This window comes from Pediculus humanus, genomic scaffold, assembly GCF_000006295.1.
Source record: "Pediculus humanus corporis 1103172108284 genomic scaffold, whole genome shotgun sequence".
NCBI classification, from domain to species: domain Eukaryota; kingdom Metazoa; phylum Arthropoda; class Insecta; order Psocodea; family Pediculidae; genus Pediculus; species Pediculus humanus.
The window spans coordinates 724,279-741,719 of NW_002987853.1; the positions used below are offsets into that span (position 1 = coordinate 724,279).

The window sequence follows — 17,441 nt, forward strand, 5'->3', positions numbered from 1 at the left end:
GGCGGGGCGGGGCGGGGGTTAATGAAACGGTGAAAGATTTTACAGTTGCGAAAATAAAAAAAAAAAAAAAAAAAAAAAAATGGTAGCGAATAATAATAATAATGCTATAATATTAGTATTTGTTGGAAAGAAAGTTTTTTTTTTTTTTTTCGAGAACGCGGAGAAACGAGGAAGTGAGTTTTGGTTACACGCGCTCTTGGTCTCTGATTCATAGGAAAATACCAGTTGGTCGGTATGTTAGAAGAAAGAATTGGACCATTTATTTTTGAAAAGTGTTTCGAGGAGGAAGAGGAGGAGGAGGTAGTGAAATTGACAGAAATTTCGCTTCATTTTCACTTCTTGCCATTTTGTTTCTTTTCCTTTTTCTTTTTTTTAAATAAGTTTGCCATTAAAAAAAAAGAAAAAGGAAATGAGAAATCGTAAATAGCCGTAAAAAATATTATTATCATTATCATCATTAGGTTTTTATATTAATAAGAGGTTTGAAGTAATTTTAAATTTTTTTTAATGATTTTTTCCAATTAATTGTAGTTTATTATTGTAAATGGAGCTTTTAGTGTTCGTAACATTAATTATGAGGAGGAGGAGGAGGAGGAGGAGGTTTGTGTGAGATTAAAAATAATTTGTATTGATTTTTTAAACGATGTTTGTTGTCTTTTTGCTCTCCTTTTTTCTTTCGATTTCTCCTTCTCTGGTCATTAATGTATTTCTAAAAAAAAAAAAAAGAGTAAAAAGGTGGAAACAAAATGAGTGAGAGAGAGAGAGAGAGAGAGAGAGAGAGAAATAAAATTTGGCTTTTTATTTAAAAATTTTATTTTTATTTAACGTGAATTTATTTCAAAGTCTTCAATGTCAGCTAATATTCTGACTCATTGGCATTAAGTCAGTTGTTTTTTTTTTTTTTTTTTTTGTGATGGAGATCATTCACCACGTGGATTGAACTCGTATATAAAAAAGCCATTGATTTAAATTTTTTTTTTATTTTTTTGAATAAACTTATTATTATGTTTTATTTTTTTGTTTTTCCAGACTGCCGGTGGTGAGTGATTGCTCTCCGCGGGTTTCGTCGGTAAGCATGGCTGTGGCAAGAGTGCCCAGCCCTCCACCACAAGAAGGTAACACTCCAGTGGCGGAAAGTTGGTGTTACACACAGGTAAATAATAATAATAATAATTTAATTTCACATTTTATTACACATTTTACATTACGTGATTATAAACGCCGCGAAACTCCTTCGACAAAACCTTTTTTTTTTGTAGATGAACCGATATGATATATCATTATTATTATTATTATTATTATTATTATTATTATTATTGTTATTGTTATTCTGAGTCTTAAAGCAAAGTGCATTTTTTTTTTTTCTTGTTGTTGTTTTTCAATGGCCTTTTTTTATGTGCTTGGAATGAGGTTTTTTGCCCAACCGGGAAGTTAGCTGCTGCTAACCATCATCATTTTAAGATGGATTCTTCAAGATCGATGACCTCATCCGTAATGTGGGATATCTAGTTAATATTCTTGCGATTCACAATTGGCACAAGTTGTATTAATGGTTGCGCTAATAATAGTAGAACGATGACCTCATGTGATAGTTGTGTATCAAAGCGGGAGATAGCTTTGATTAGATAATTTTTTTTTTTTTTTTTTTTTTTTCGCTATATAAAACGTTCTTGGAGATAATTTTTCCTGAATTTTTTTATTGACGTGTATTATTGTCCTTTCGAGACGTTTGCAATTTATTTTTCTTATATAACTTGACAAATTATTATTATTATTATTATTATTATTTATTAGTTTTATCGTTTTTGGGAATTTTTCAAGTGTTGTTGTTTTGTTACGCGAAACAATTAATTTTTTATTAAAAGAAGAAAGGCTATAAAATAAATGACTAATAGTAAAATTAATTTACAAATGGAACTTATCGTTAGTCCCCATTTAAAAAAAAAAAAAAAAAAAATTTAACTTCTTCAAAGTTGATAAATTAATACAAACGTGCGTAACATTTTCGTGGGAAAAAATTTTGATGGAAGTTAGGAAAAAAAAAAAAAAAAAAAAAGTTTGACACGAGAAACTGGCACGTGTCCACGGGTCTAGAATGAAACTGGAGAGAAGCTCGGCTCACACATGCACGTGAGGTTACTTACGATCAAACGGAAAACGTTGACCTCGAAAGAGGGCAGCGGTGAACATCGACCTTGAAGCGGAGGCCGTTACACCTAAAGTGCAGTGCTCCCAGTTGAACCATCGACCCCTTCATCATTAATGGTCTCGTCGTTCCTCTTCTGGCATCCGAACCTCCGACGAAAACGTTTTGAATACGTCGTAGTCTTGCAACGATCGGAACCCATCATCATTTGCCAAGAGATAATCCTTTCTTCTTTTCTTTCCCCCCTCTCCTCCCCCCCCCTCTCTCTCTCTCTCTCGTTTTACTTCTTTCGCACGATGTTATTGAAGATGATAATAATAATAATAATTGATCAATTTCAAATAGAAAAAAATTTAAATGCGGATGTTTATTATGTCGAAAAAATCTACAAAAATGATGATGATGATGATGATGATGATAAATGAATTGAATTTTTCTAAAGTCGTTATGAAGGAGAGAAAGGGGGAGAGAGAGAGGGAGAGAAAGAGAGAGAAAACTTATTTGTAGGCAATTACTCGAATATTCGGTTAGAAACCAAGGTGATCTAGATCGTTGGTGTTTTAAAATGCGGCAACGTGTGTGTGTGTGTTTACACGATTATGATTTCCATGTGCATACGTTTTTTTATTTTTTTTTTAATCTTCGTCATTATTATTATTATTATTATTATTATTATTAGTTTATGCTCATCTTCGTCATAGCAAATCGCGCTTGACAGTATAAAGCCTCCAATTTTTTCCTTCCCGAAAAGGTTACAAAACGGCAATGAGTAGTACGTATATATGTAAAAAAATGTACGTACTTGCGTAATGCCCATACATGGGTAATTTTTTTTTTTCTCTCTCTCTCTCTCTTCGAAGGAATTTCCGCAATTCTTAATTCGGTTTAATTGAGTTTTTATTTATTATTATTATTATTATTATTATTATTATTATTATTATTATTATTATTATTATTATTATTATTATTATTATTATTATTTTAAAAAACCTTATTCTCGACATTTTAAAAAGGTACGGGGGGGGGGGGTACGCGGTGTTTAAATCGTAAGGTTTTTTTTTTTTTTTTTTTTTTTTTTTTTTTTTTTTTTGAAAAAAATGTGAGGACGATGAAGTTTGTCCTTTGAAAAAAAAAACATTCAAATTTGTTTGTTTGTTTGTTTGTTGACGTTTTTAACGTATATTTAATTCTCCAGGATTATTTCCTAGTTTATAGAGACCGTGAATTTTTTTTTTTTTTGTTTCGTCCTTCATTTCTTTCGTACGAGAGAAGTATAACTGAATTTGCCATAAATTTGTTAAACGCGCACGCGCACACGCACACACACAAAATTCAAGTTCATTTTGTTTTTTAGCTTTTTTGATTCATGTTCAATTGTTGTTTTTATTAGCCTTGTCGTTTAAATAATTTGACCTCTAAAAAAAAAAAAAAATGAAAAATTGAAAAATTTTGTGTAAAATAAAATCAAATAGATGATTTTGATTGGCGTTTATTATTATTATTATTATTATTATTATTATTATTATTATTATTATTATTATTATTATTAAACGAATTTTTTTTTTTTATTGGTTGTTAGCTAATTTAATAATGAATTCATATAATTCGAAAATGTTTATGTAACGAAATAAGATTTTGTCGTTTGTTGTTGGGGGGAGAAGGAGGAGGAGGAGTAGAAGAAGTAAAAGGGGGGGGGCAAATAAGTTGATGAGTTTTATGCCAATTTTTAAATTTTTTCTTTCTTTCTCTGTGTGCCTGCCCTTCTAAAAAGAAATCAATGTTTGACCGGTTCAATTCGTTTTGTTCGTTTAATGTCCCCCCCCCCTCTCTCTCTCTCTCTCTCTCTCTCTCTCTTTCTCTCTCTTTCTATTACGCATTTTCCGTTTCTCTTTCAATCGTTTCCTTTCTAAAAAAAAAAAGGAGAAAAAATTATGACAATTGCCCAATGACTTTTGAGAAAGTGCAAATTTTTTGTTTTTTTTTTTTTTTTTAATGCGGACTCGGAGCCATGTTGTTTTCGATTTTCCAAACGTTTCTTTTCTTTGATCCGTGGAAAATAATTTTCCAAATGGCGGCTGGTTGTCTTTCGTTGTGGTAATGTTATGAACAATTACCGGGTGGGTTTTGTGAATCGGTTTTTTTTCATTGTTTTAAATGAGATCAGCTGATCAATGAATGGGGTTAATTAAAATGTAAACAAAACAAACAATGTTGACAACCGTTAATAATTTTTTTTTTTTTTTTTTAAGGTTTTCAGATTAGAAAAACCTGTATAATTATTATTATTATTATTATTATTGAATTGTGGTGCGGGTTTTTTTTTTTTTTTTAACTCCACCCCCCTTCCCTCCTACCGCCTTTCGAAAATCTTTAGCTCATTTGTTATTAATGAAACTTTTGAACGGAGGGTTTTCCCTTACACGTACACGTGTATACGTGCGTGCACGCGTTCGCCATTTTTTTTTCTTAGAATTTCTTCGATTTGAATTTTTTAACGTTTTCATTGATTATTGGTTAAAAAGGGGAAAAGAGGGGGGCGGAAAAGGAAAACCCGAGAGAAAATTTATAGAGTTGATTTTTTTTTTTTTTTTTTTTGCATAAATAATAAGTTAAACACGCCGTGCGTTTGTGTGCGTGTGCGTGCGTGCGTGCGTGCGTGCGTTTACGCGTTTATATATTATAAGCGATGCTTTTGTTTGTTTTTGCGTAGTCGAGAAATTTTTAAAACTTCCAAAAAAAAAAAAAAAAAAAAAAAAAAAAAGTTAATATGAGACTCGTTTTACTTCCGGGTTCCGGTGTGTGTTTAATTACAATCAATTTTTCTTTTCAAAAAAGTGAGAGAGAGAGAGAGAGAGAAAACTTTCTAAATCTCCGTACGAGGGGGGGAGGACTTATATACCTGTCATTTGAATTTCGTTTTCCCAATTTTATTTTATTTTTTCTTTCCTTCTTTCTTTTTTTTAAAAAAAAAAAAAAAATTACACGTTTTTTCACATCGTCTTTCTCGCGCGATATTAAATGTGGAGCCATTTCCCGGGTGGGGGGGGAGCACAACAAATCACTGACGACATTCTTTTAAGTTCATCATGACGGGTCGAATTCTTTCATATGTTTTTTTTTTAATTTTAACGTTAAATTTAAATTCGCGTAAATACATGCACGTTCGTTGCCAACATTTGAAAAATAAAAAAAATTTGCAAAGGGATTTTTCGGGAAGGCGGTGAGTGGGAAGATGGCGGAGAAAAAACGAATTCGATATTTTCGGGAGCAACGTTTTAATTTAATGGTTTTTTTTTTTTTTGGGGGGGGGGAGACTTGAAAATAAATAAATAAGGTAAAAAAAAAAAAAAATTTTTTTTAATTTTTTCGTTTTGTTATTTATTTGAACTTGAAACGGGATAATCGTTAAAAATCGCGTTTGTAGCATTGAAGCAGACGAAATTACAGTCGAAACAAGAAGAAGAAAAAAATTTTTTTTTCTTTTAAATAAATAAATAAATAAATAAAATGATGGCGTTGAAAACCGACCGCACGCCGCGTGTATACGTTTGATGGTTTTTTTCTCCTTGAAAAAAAAAAAAATATATTTTCGGATTGAAGGTGAATAATCAACAATGGGATTCTGATTATTGATAAAAAATATTTTTTTTTTTTTATCAAAATATTTACCGACCTTGAGTTTCTTCTATCTATCTCTGGCTTCATGTTCACGGTCTCGTATAATTCCTTAACGATAAAAAAAAAAAAAATGGGAATTTTATTTATTATTATTATTATTATTATTATTATTTCGTTTGCGGATAATATTATTATTATTATTATTATTATTATTTCGTTTGCGGATAATATTATTATTATTATTATTATTATTATTTCGTTTGCGGATAATATTATTATTATTATTATTATCCACCATTAAACACGACAAGGCTACTTGTCGGAGTTTTTAAGTATTTATCCGAGGTTTCTACCCGATTCCTTAGGGACAAATACTCGAATTTCGGTGGTGCCACTTATTATAAGATAGCACCACATCAATTCTTGAAGGTCTTCCTGAGTCCGTCTTTTTCGATGGGAACGATTTGTCTCCTGAACTGGGCTCCGGTGACTAACATCTTTGGAGTGGCCAGGGTCAGAAGCAGTGAAATTCACGTTCTCGTCGAGCTGCCTCAGGTCGACAGTAGAACAAGATTTTGTTTTTGGTTCTTACTTTGTCTTGTTCTCATTTTTTTTGCTCTTTTTAAGCCAACAGCACGTGGCGTTCTCAAACGGTCACCCATCCAAGTTTGCACCACGCCCGATGCTGCTTAACTTCGGTGATCGTACGGGAACCGGTGTGACCAGCACGCTATGGCCGTTGGCTTTATTATTATTATTATTATTATTATTATTAAAGGAAAAGTTATGAGAGAGAGAAAGAGAGAGAGAGAGAGGATGTTTTTACTTTTTTTTTTTTTTACCTTTCTTTTTTCTCTTTTTAAATATTTTTAATTTAATTGTTTTTGTGCCATGCGGAAATATTCCCCCCCCCCTTTCTCTTCAACATTCGCCATGATTTAGTAAAAAAGAAAGAGAGAGAGAGAGAGAGAAACGATAGCGCTCTGATTTAAAAGTGAAAAAAAAAAAAAAAAACAATCGCCCCCCCCCCCGAAAAATACTTTCTCCTCGTTTACCAAATAAATAAATAAATACATTTTTTTTTTTTTATTTGATTTCGTTTTGTTTTCTTTCTTTCTTTTTTTTTTTTTTTTACAAGAAAAAAATTCGCCTTTTTCTCTCTCTCTTTCTCTCTCCAACGGAACTCATTAAGAAAAAGAAGAAGGAAGAAAAAATTAATTTCACCAGAAAACGTGGCGGCGCGGGAGCGAGCGATGTCTTAATAATAATAATAATAATAATAATAATAACCTTTTATGTAATAATTATTAATTAAGTTTTCTCTCTCTCTCTCTCTCTCTCTCTTTCTTGACTTTTTTTATTATTCGTTTTGTTTTGTTTTGTTTACTGTTTGTGAGTGCGTAACATTTACTCAAATGTATTTGACAGTGGAGAAAATGATTAAGTTTTTTTTTTTTTTGTTACCGCCATGCTTTCACCAACAATCACATTCACTTGGCGAAAACTTTTCGATTATATCGTGATGAATAAGTTTTCTCTCTTTATTTCTTTCTTTCTCTCTCTCTCTATTTATTTATTTATATACAGAAGGACGAATATCGCTTTAAAAAAAAAGCTTCAATCATTATTATGGAATAAATCATAACCGTATGTTATGTTATTGAATAAGTGTTGTTGTTATGAAATTGAAATTAAAAATAATAATAATAATAATAGTAATGATGTAAAAGTTTGTTTTTCGACGTGGCATAAGAACGAATGATGAAAATGTTAAAAAAAAAATTTTTGTTTTTTCTGTTTTATTTTTCCGTAGGTAAAAGTAGTGAAATTCAGTTACATGTGGACAATAAACAATTTCAGTTTCTGCCGAGAGGAAATGGGTGAAGTATTGAAATCATCAACCTTTTCAGCGGGGGCTAACGACAAATTAAAATGGTGCCTGCGAGTCAATCCAAAGGGCCTCGACGAGGAATCCAAAGACTACCTCTCCCTTTATCTTCTCCTAGTCTCTTGTAACAAGTCAGAAGTACGGGCCAAATTTAAATTTTCTATATTAAATGCAAAGAGGGAGGAAACAAAAGCTATGGGTAAGAAGGGAAAGAGAGATTTGTTTTTTTTTTTGTTTTTTAAAAAAAGCAAAATGGCGGCCTCGGTGGTTTTTGGCGCGCGCGCGCGCGCTCTCTCTCTCTCGCGACCGAACGAACGAACGAACGAACGACAGGCCGAGAACGTGGAAGGAGACGGGGAAGGGGGGAAAAATTTTCGTGAAAATTACACGTTTGACCGTTTTATATTTTATTAAACGGAAAATCGATAAATGCATTTGATAAAAATCGAATGCCGCCATTTATTGTGTTATCATTATTTATTTTTTTTAATTTTTCAATGCCGCCGCGGTTCTTACAATTATTAACGGCGGATTTTATTTTATTTAGTTTTGTTATTATTTATCCTTGGCGTGAATGTTTGAAGTAAATGGAGAAAATTTCGACGTGTCGCGTCGTCGTCGCAACCCCGGCCCCCCACACCCCTCCCCCCGTTTTATTTGTTAAACAAAACAAAAATTTTCTCCTTTCTCTTCTTTCTCTCTCTCTCTCTCTCTCCGAAAAAAGTCAAAGTATTTGATGATGTCTTGTGAATATTTACGAAAGAGAGAAAGAGAGAGAGAAAACTTTTACTCTTCGACCTTCGCTTTTTTTTAAAATTATTATTATTATTATTTCTGTTCGATTTAATTAATTAATTAATTAATTAATTTTATTTATTTATTTATTTTCAGAGAGCCAAAGAGCGTACAGATTTGTACAAGGAAAAGACTGGGGATTTAAAAAATTTATAAGAAGAGACTTTTTGTTGGACGAAGCAAATGGGTTATTGCCCGATGACAAACTTACAATATTTTGTGAGGTGAGAGAGATTATTATTACGTTTATTTTCTCTATGATTATTATTATTATTATTATTATTATTATTATTATTATTATTATTACGTACGTCATAAATGCGCGAAATTAATTGCGTGTCGATAAAGAGGAGACAACAACAAAAAAAATTCCTTGAGAGCGACATTAAAGGAAACTAAAAAGAAAATTATTTCCTGGAATAAAAAAAAACGGTTAATAATGGTTGGGGAGGGAGGAGAGGAGAGGGGAGGGGACGGGGTAAAGAGCTGGTACAATAACATAACATAATTTATTAAAAAAATTTTTTTTTTAAGCGACTTGAAAAGTTTACCACGAACATCACGTTTCTGTCTCTCTCTCTCTCTCTCTCTCTCTCTCTCTCTCTCTCTCTCTCTCTCTCTCTCTCTCTCTCTCTCTCTCTCTCTCTCTCTCTCTCTCTCTCTCTCTCTCTCTCTCTCTCTCTCTCTCTCTCTCACTCTTTTTACTTTTGACCTGATTATTTACCTGAATGTAGAAAGTAGTCGTCAAGTCCGTTTTTGTATGTTCTGGTCGTGTGATGAAGCGTTCTCGATTTTGCGAAAAAAAAAAAAAATAAATAAATAAATTGACGACGAGTAAACCAGGTGACCGCGCGAACCGTCCGCCATTAAATGAAAAAAATTATGAAAATAGGAGGTAGAAAAAGGGTTTTTCGTTTTAAAACATAAAAAGTCATTTTCAGGTCATTAATCGACCTCTTATGTCATTTCCCCCCCCTGCCTTCCCCTCATTTCCCTTCCCCCTTCGTTAATCCGCTCGTAACGTAATGAATTCAATTTGATTTTGTTTTTGTTTTTGTTTTCGTACAGTTGCCTCGACGATTGTTTTTGTTTATTTACTCTGTGACTTCGCGTTCGTTATAAATTTATTTATTTATTTATGGAGAGAAAAAAAAAAATGTTTTACATTATTTTGTTTTGTTATGTTTTTTTTTCGAGGTGTGGCGTTGTTGTTTTCTTTACATGAAAACCTCTCTCTCTCTCACCTGCATTGATAGGAGGTAAGTGGGAGTGTGAGAGAGAGAAAGAGAGAGAGAGAGTTGATGAAATGCGTGGCGGATCAAGGTTGATAAATTTTGAAAAAAAAAAAAAAAAAGAAAAAAAATTAATTTTTTATTATTATTATTATTTTTTTTAATATTCGGGAGCAACACCCTTAAAAATATTGCGATAGACGTGAAAGTTATGCGAATGTGTTATTATTATTATCATCATTATCATTATTTTATTTGAATCGAAACTAGTTTACCGTAATTAATTTCTCGCAGTTTTTTTTTTTTATTTTCATTAAAATGATAATAATAATAATAATAATAATATTTAAACGTTTAATACATAAAAAGCGAAATGAGAAATGAACGTTTGTGATTTTTAGGGCGTTAAAATAAAATAATAATAATTTTTAATGTTTAAAAAAAAAATTAAAAACGATTTGGAAACGTCGTCGACATGGAGGAGGAGCACAGAGAGCGGGGGGGCGGGGGGGGAAAGGAGAGGAGGACCATTCGTGAACCCGAGAACGCTTTGGCAATAAAAAGTTTTTTTTTTTTTTTTTTTTTTTTGTAATTTTGAAATCGCCCTAATTTCTCTCTTTTAAATTTTTTTTTTTAGGTTTTCATGTTATTGTTACGAGATTTTGTTTTTTTTTTTGTTTTTTATTAGGTTAGCGTCGTTGCAGATTCCATTAACATCTCAGGGCAAAGCAATGCGGTACAGTTCAAAGTTCCAGAATGTCGATTATCCGATGATTTCGGGTCGTTATTCGATAATCAAAAATTTAGTGATGTTACTTTATCCGTTTGCGGTAGAGAGTTCCAGGTGATTATTATTATTATTATTATTATTATTATTATTATTATTATTATTATTATTATTATTATTTTGTTTCGTTTTGACGATTTGTATTGATTATTGTGTGTTGTGTTTTGTTATTATCCCCTTTAAAGGCACACAAAGCCGTTTTAGCTGCTAGAAGTATGGTTTTTGCCGCCATGTTCGAACACGCGATGGAAGAAAGTAAACACAATCGGGTAGAGATCACGGATGTCGATCACGAGGTTTTAAGGGAAATGTTACGTTTTATATATACAGGCATGGCTTCCAATTTGGAAGAAATGGCTGGCGATCTCTTAGCAGCAGCAGATAAAGTATATTTATTGTTTTTTTTATAAAATTACTGTTTATCGTTACTATTATTATTATTATTATTAATATCGTTTTTCCCCACAGTACGCTCTTGAAAGGCTGAAAGTCATGTGCGAAGAAGCTCTTTGCACGGGTTTATCAACAGAAAATGCTGCGGAAACCCTAATATTGGCTGATCTCCATACTGCTAATCAACTCAAAGCACAAGCTATAGATTTTATAAATACGTGAGTCGTTTTTCATTTCAAAAATTTTTCGGGGGAGCGTAAGTAAGGAACGATTAAAACCTTTTTCGTTATCACAGGCACGCGACTGAAGTTATGGAGACGTCAGGTTGGAAATCCATGATAAATTCTCATCCGAATCTTATCGAAGAAGCATATCGAGCTTTGGCAACGCAACAAAATCCTCCGATCGGACCACCGAGAAAACGCGTCAAGCAAAGCTGAAGGTCCACAACGACCACAACATCTCTGTGACTTCTCCTCTTCCTCCTCCTCCTCCTCCTCCCGACAATTATTGATAACGTATTATTATTATCATTATTATCATTATTATTATTATTATTTGTAAATGTTGTCAAAAAACAAGAGTTGTTGTCCGACGAAGAAGAAGTTGCTGTTGTTGTTGTTGTTGTTGTAATGAGGGGAGGAAAAAGTTTACCTTTTTTTTTTTCCTTTGAAACCTTTTCCCGGGTTTTCCAATTGTATTTTATACATTTGAAAAGGAAAAAAGGAATAAAAGGAAAAAAGGAAATTTAGGACATTGATGATGATGATGATGATGATTAGAACTTGTATTTTTTTTTTTTTTTTTTCGTTTCGGGTATTTATTTTCTTTTTTATTATTATTATTATTATTATTATTAATATTTTGTTGAATATTTATTATTATTATTATTATCATTATCATTTTTTAATTTTCTCATCCGATTAGATTTCCTCTTTTTTTTTTTTTTTTTTTTTTGTATGTTCTTCCGTCGCCGTTCCTAAAAAAAAAAAAAAAAATTTCCAGAAGAAGAAGAAGAAGAAAAAGTTTTTTTTTCTGTTGACTTGTTCGATTGATCTCTCTGCCGAATAATTGTCTCTGCTGCTGTCGTTGTCGTCTCTGTCGTTGTTGTTGTTTTTGTTTTTTTTTTTTTTTTTTTTTTGTTGTTTATTATTATTATTATCATTATTCATTTACTTCTGCTTCCCTTTCTTTACTTTTTTTAGATTCTTTTGATTTATTTAATATAAATTTCTTACCACCCCACTACTACTTGTTGTTGTTGTTGTGATGATGATGATGATGATGATATCGGTTTATCGTTCGCCATTTTTTTTTTTCTGTCTCTCTCTGTTTTTTTAGTGTATTTGATATCGAACTTGACCGATTTCATTTAACAAAAGAAATTTGTACATAATAGAGGTGCTTCAACCCATTGTAGTTTTTTTTTTTTTTTTTTTTTTAAATATGTGTTTTAGGAAAGTATTTATTAAGCCTTAAAAAAAAATAAAAAAGGAAAAAAGGAAGAAAAGGATAGGAAAAGGGAGGGGAGGGGAGGGGAGAGAGGGAGCGAGAGGAAAAGAAAAAAGTTTGTTATTGTAAAAAAAAAAAAAAAACGTTTGTGAAAGAAAATTTTTTTTTTTCTTTTACTATCCCCTTTCCCTTTTCTTTCCTTTTTCTTATTACCTTTTTTTTATTCTTTCGCCGTATCGGACATTATTATAATCATTATTATTATTATTATTATTATTATTATTATTTTGTTTGTATTGCCAAAAAAAACGAAATTTTTTTTTTGTTTATGTTGTTCTCTGTATGTGTTTTTTTTTTTTTTTTTTTTCTATACTTTTTTGTCAAATATTTATTTTAAAGATCTCAAATGGCAACTTGAAATTTCGTCTAATGTGAAAAACAATAAAAATTATTATTATTATTATTATTATTACTATTAATAATTTTTTAAATAAATAAATGAATAAATAAATTTATGGTTATGATTTCGTGTGTGATAAATCATTTATTATTAATATTATTATTATTATTAGTTTCAATTTTTTTTTTTTTTTTTTAAAGGATGTAAATTATTGAAAAAGGGGGGAATCACCGATTTTTTGTTTATTTATCGAATGGGAGTAAAACCGGAAGTAAAAAAATTTTTTTTTTTGGGGGGAAAATTAAAAAACGAATTTTTAAGTCTGCCATCCACGTGTGGATCTTCACATTTCATTCATTTATTATTAATATTTTTGTTATTTTTTTTTTTTTTTATTTTGTTTATAATAATAATAATAATAAAAAAATTGAAAATATAGACTGGTGAAATAATAATAATAATAATAATAAAAATGTTTTCTATAAAATATAAAATAAAATAAAACAAAAAAAAAAAAAAAAAAAAGAAATTTTGGTTTTTGTTTAAACAAAAAAACTTTTACGTACTTTTTCTTGTTTTTTTTCTTTTGTTTTCCCGGTTTTACTTTTCGATTTGGTTTTTTTTTTTTTTTTTTTTTCAAATTTATTGATATTATTCATAATACATAAAGTTAATAAAAAATTTTTTAACGGTTTTTTTCTCTTTTAAAAATTTAAATTTAAATTTAAATTGTAATTTTAACGGTTAAATAAAATTTTCCCTTCGATTTCTAGTTATATAATTTATTTATTTTTATTAAATTCAAATTTTTAAAAAATAAAATGGAGTAAAATGACTATTATTATTACTATTAATATATAACAAAAAATAAAAAGAAAATTTCATAAATAAATAAATAATAATAATAATAATAAGTAAAAAACATTTAAAAAAAGATAGAAAAAGAAAGAGAGGGAAGGAAAGAAAAGGAGAAAGAAATAGTTTATTATTTATTATTATTATTATTATTAATTAATTATTGTCAACTTTTTTAAAAATATTTGCCATTATTGAAAATAATAATAATAATAATAATAATTATGTATTTAATTATTTTCAATTTTTCATTTATATACATATAATAAACTATATTTTCTTTCTCTCTTTAAAAAAAAAAATAAAATAAGAAAAAAAAGAAAGAAAGGAATTTTTATTAAATAAAAAATTTGTATAATTAGTATTAAATAATCAATTGCCAGTTTATTATTATTATTATTATTATTATTATTATTATCATTATTATTATTATTAATTATTATTATTATTAGTTTAATGTGTTAAAACAAAACCCACCAGAATTTTCACGTCGCCGCCATTTGTAAATAAATATATAAATAAATATTAGTCGAATAAAATAAAAATTATAAAAAAAATTTAAAAAAAAAAAAATGTGTGGAATTGAAATTTTTTTTTGCGTGTGCATGTGCGTGTGTGCGTACGTGTGTATGTGCGTGCGGGTGCGTGTGAGTATGAGAAATGTGCGAATTTAATTTTTTTTTGTTGTTGTCGTGATGGCACGATGAAATTATCCTATAATAATACCTGTATAAGGGATTTAAATAGTAAAAAAAAAAAAAAAATTGTTTTTCATTCATTTATTCATTCATTCATCCATAAATACGTCACGAATTGTAGTAATAATAATAATAATAATAATTTTTTAAGTATATTTCACGGCTGTTTTTTTTTCTTCTTCTCATTATGTACATTTATGTATATGTGTGTGTGTGTGTGTATGTATATGTTTAATTTGTAAAAATGTTTTTTTTTTTACTTTTTTTTTTTTTTTTTTTTTTGCTTGAAAAAATTTAAATGTTGTGTAGTAGTAGTAGTTGATAGTAGTATTAGTAATAATAATAATAATAATAATAATAATAATAATTTAATTTCTGTAATAATTTTTTTTCCTTTTTATATAAATTATTTGTGTGGAAATGAAAAATTAATACATTTTAATTTTTTTGTTAGAAAAGGAGGGGAGAAAAACCTGATAATGATAATGATAACAATCACTCATACACACACTTTTGTGCATTTTAATAAATAAATAAATAATTTTTTAAAAATTGTGTTTATGTCATATTTAAAATAACCGCCAAAATTGTATTATAATAATTATATATATATATATATATATATATATATATATATAAATATTACAATTGTCATTGTAAAATTTAGACAGACTGTTTTTCGTTTTTTTTTTGTGTATATTTTTATCTGTATAAATAAATAAATAAATAATATGTAGTTTAACTTTTTTTTTGATTTAATAAATAATTATTAATTAATTATTAATAATGTTAGGAATTAAATTTAAATGAACAATCAGTGACAAAAAAAATTTTGTGGCGGTGAAGTCTTTACGATAAATTTCCATGAAAATAAATAATAATGATATTTATGATAATAATAAAAAAAAAGCCAAAGAAACAAACAAACAAACAAACAAACGACACAAAGGATTTATTAATAATAATAATTATTATTAGAAGAATTTAATGATTGTCGTTGTTATGAAAAAAAATGAACTCTTTTGGTTTTTTTTTACAAAAAATTAAATACGCTTAAATTTAACGACCTCCTCCTCCTCCCCTCCCCCCTTTCCTCCCATTTAAATAAGTGAAATGATGATGATAATAATAATAATAATAATAAATTGTTTTAGATAAAAAAAATAATTATTTTGCAAAGTTGTTTGTGTAACAGTAATAATAATTATAATAATTATTATTATTTATGTTATTAATCGCTTTTATTAAATTAATATCATTATTAGCACCGGTTTATTAAAGGTTATTAAAGTTCAAAATATTTTCAATTGTAATTAATAAAATAATAATAATAATAATAATAATTTAAAGGAGAAGAGGGAAAAAAAAAGTATTTATCGAAAATAATAAGAAGAAAACAATTTTTTTTTTTTTAGTTATTATTATTATTATTATTATTATTATTATTATTATTATTATTATTATTATTTTTATTTTGTGTTTGTAATTGTAAACAATACTACTTTTTGTACTTGAAAAAAAAAAAAAAATTGTAATTATTATTAATAAAAAGAGAGAGAGAGAAGGAAAATAATGTATTTTGTTTTCAGTATATATATAATATTAGTTAAAGTTACCTCTTTGTAATATATAATTATTATGTCAAAACTCTGTTTCTGTGCATGTGCTATCAATAAAATTAATAAATAATTTTTTTTTTATTTTGTGTCATTGATTAAGCTACTTTTTGTTTGTTAAATTGTTTCTTTAATTATAGTTTGATAAGAATTAGTTTAATTATTATTATGAAAAAAATAAATTAATAATAATAAACAAAACTTAAATATTATTTTATAAAAAAAAATTTCTTTTATTTTTTAGCCTAATTTTTTTTTAAATAAATTAAAGTTAAATTTGAAAATAAGAATAATATAGATAATAATAATAATAATAATAAATAGGAATTTTTTTAATTTTAGAGTTTTTTTGTTGTTCAAAAATCTTACAATAAAGTTTTATGTAAGTTACAACACCAATAACAAATTGACAAAAAGATTTTATTTGTGAATAATGGCCGAATTTTGTCGAATTGTTTATATTTCTTTTTAAATTTAAAACAAATAATAATATAAGTTTGTATATTCATCGGTTTTATTTACCAATAAAAAAAAAATTTTCATTGTTGGATGAAATAATAATATCGGGGGAATCGAATACTTGTTTATAAAATTGAATTAATAAAGTGTCAGCAGAAAAAAATTAATTTTAACGTGAGCTCTCTGACGTGGTAATAAATATTAGTTTTCTACGGCGTCCCAATTTAAATAATAAACACAAGAGGCAGATGATCCGATATGAAGTGCGTACGAGTTTATATGTATCCGTAATGTAGTTTAATTAAAGTATAAAATAAAAAATTTACAATGGACGAAGAACAATACGAAGCCATTATTGTTAATCCCGATTTACGGGAAGAAGATTTTGTAAATACTGTAAATGGATCCAATATTGGTGTAATGGAATTAGGTAAACGGCTCCTGTTAGCAGCGAAGGAAGGAAATACAGAGTCCGTTAGAAATTTAATGAAAGGTGGAGCTCCATTTGCGACTGATTGGGTATAAATATTTTTCCTTTATTTATTTGTTTTTCTAAACGTAAACAGTTACAACTTCATCATAACAGTTATTTTTATTTTTTTTTTTGACATTGTTTGTGACTTGGTAACTACCTTTAATTTCACATAAATTTATTAACAATTTATATTTTAAAATTATTTTTTTTTTAAAAACTCTTTACCATAAATTTAACAATGTTTTTTTTTTTAACAGTTTGATTTTCAAGAAATGTAATTTTAGATAAAATAACATTTTTTTTTTTTTATTATTTCAGTTAGGGACAACATCTCTTCATGCAGCAGCAGCTGGAGGTCATTTAGAAACATGCGAATTATTATTAAGGTCTGGTATATTAAAAGATGCCAGGACTAAAGTTGAAAAGACTCCTTTGCATATGGCAAGTCAAGAAGGACATTGTGAAGTTGTATTGCTTCTTCTTGCCAATGGTGCTGATGTTAATGCATCAAACATGGTAAATTCTATTTTATAATTTTTCGAATGCAGTTGGTTTATTCAATTAAATTTTTTTGTATTTAACTTTTAGTTGCAAATGACTCCATTACATTGGGCAGTTGAAAGAGAA

General features: G+C 28.3%; 2 protein-coding genes across 2 annotated transcripts in view; both read left to right on the top strand.

Annotated features, from left to right (window-relative positions):
* Positions 1 to 1,075: 1,075 nt before the first annotated feature.
* Positions 1,076 to 11,299, top strand: Phum_PHUM522980 (Speckle-type POZ protein, putative; the record flags this gene model as incomplete). Its single annotated transcript, XM_002431315.1, has 8 exons — positions 1,076 to 1,142; positions 6,277 to 6,287; positions 7,578 to 7,851; positions 8,544 to 8,671; positions 10,368 to 10,523; positions 10,652 to 10,852; positions 10,935 to 11,077; positions 11,155 to 11,299. The coding sequence occupies 8 exons, from the start codon at positions 1,076 to 1,078 to the stop codon at positions 11,297 to 11,299; spliced, it is 1,125 nt and encodes a 374-aa protein (XP_002431360.1).
* A 5,367-nt stretch (positions 11,300 to 16,666) lies between these two features.
* The window catches only part of Phum_PHUM522990 (ga binding protein beta chain, putative), a gene marked incomplete at both ends in the record, with an annotated part of 2,151 nt that continues 1,376 nt past the window's right edge, over positions 16,667 to 17,441 (top strand). The window contains 3 exons of the mRNA XM_002431316.1: positions 16,667 to 16,858; positions 17,133 to 17,330; positions 17,403 to 17,441. The exon at positions 17,403 to 17,441 is cut by the window's right edge and continues 5 nt beyond it. Coding sequence (XP_002431361.1) covers positions 16,667 to 16,858; positions 17,133 to 17,330; positions 17,403 to 17,441 — 429 coding nt within the window. The remainder of the gene's footprint in view (positions 16,859 to 17,132; positions 17,331 to 17,402) is intronic.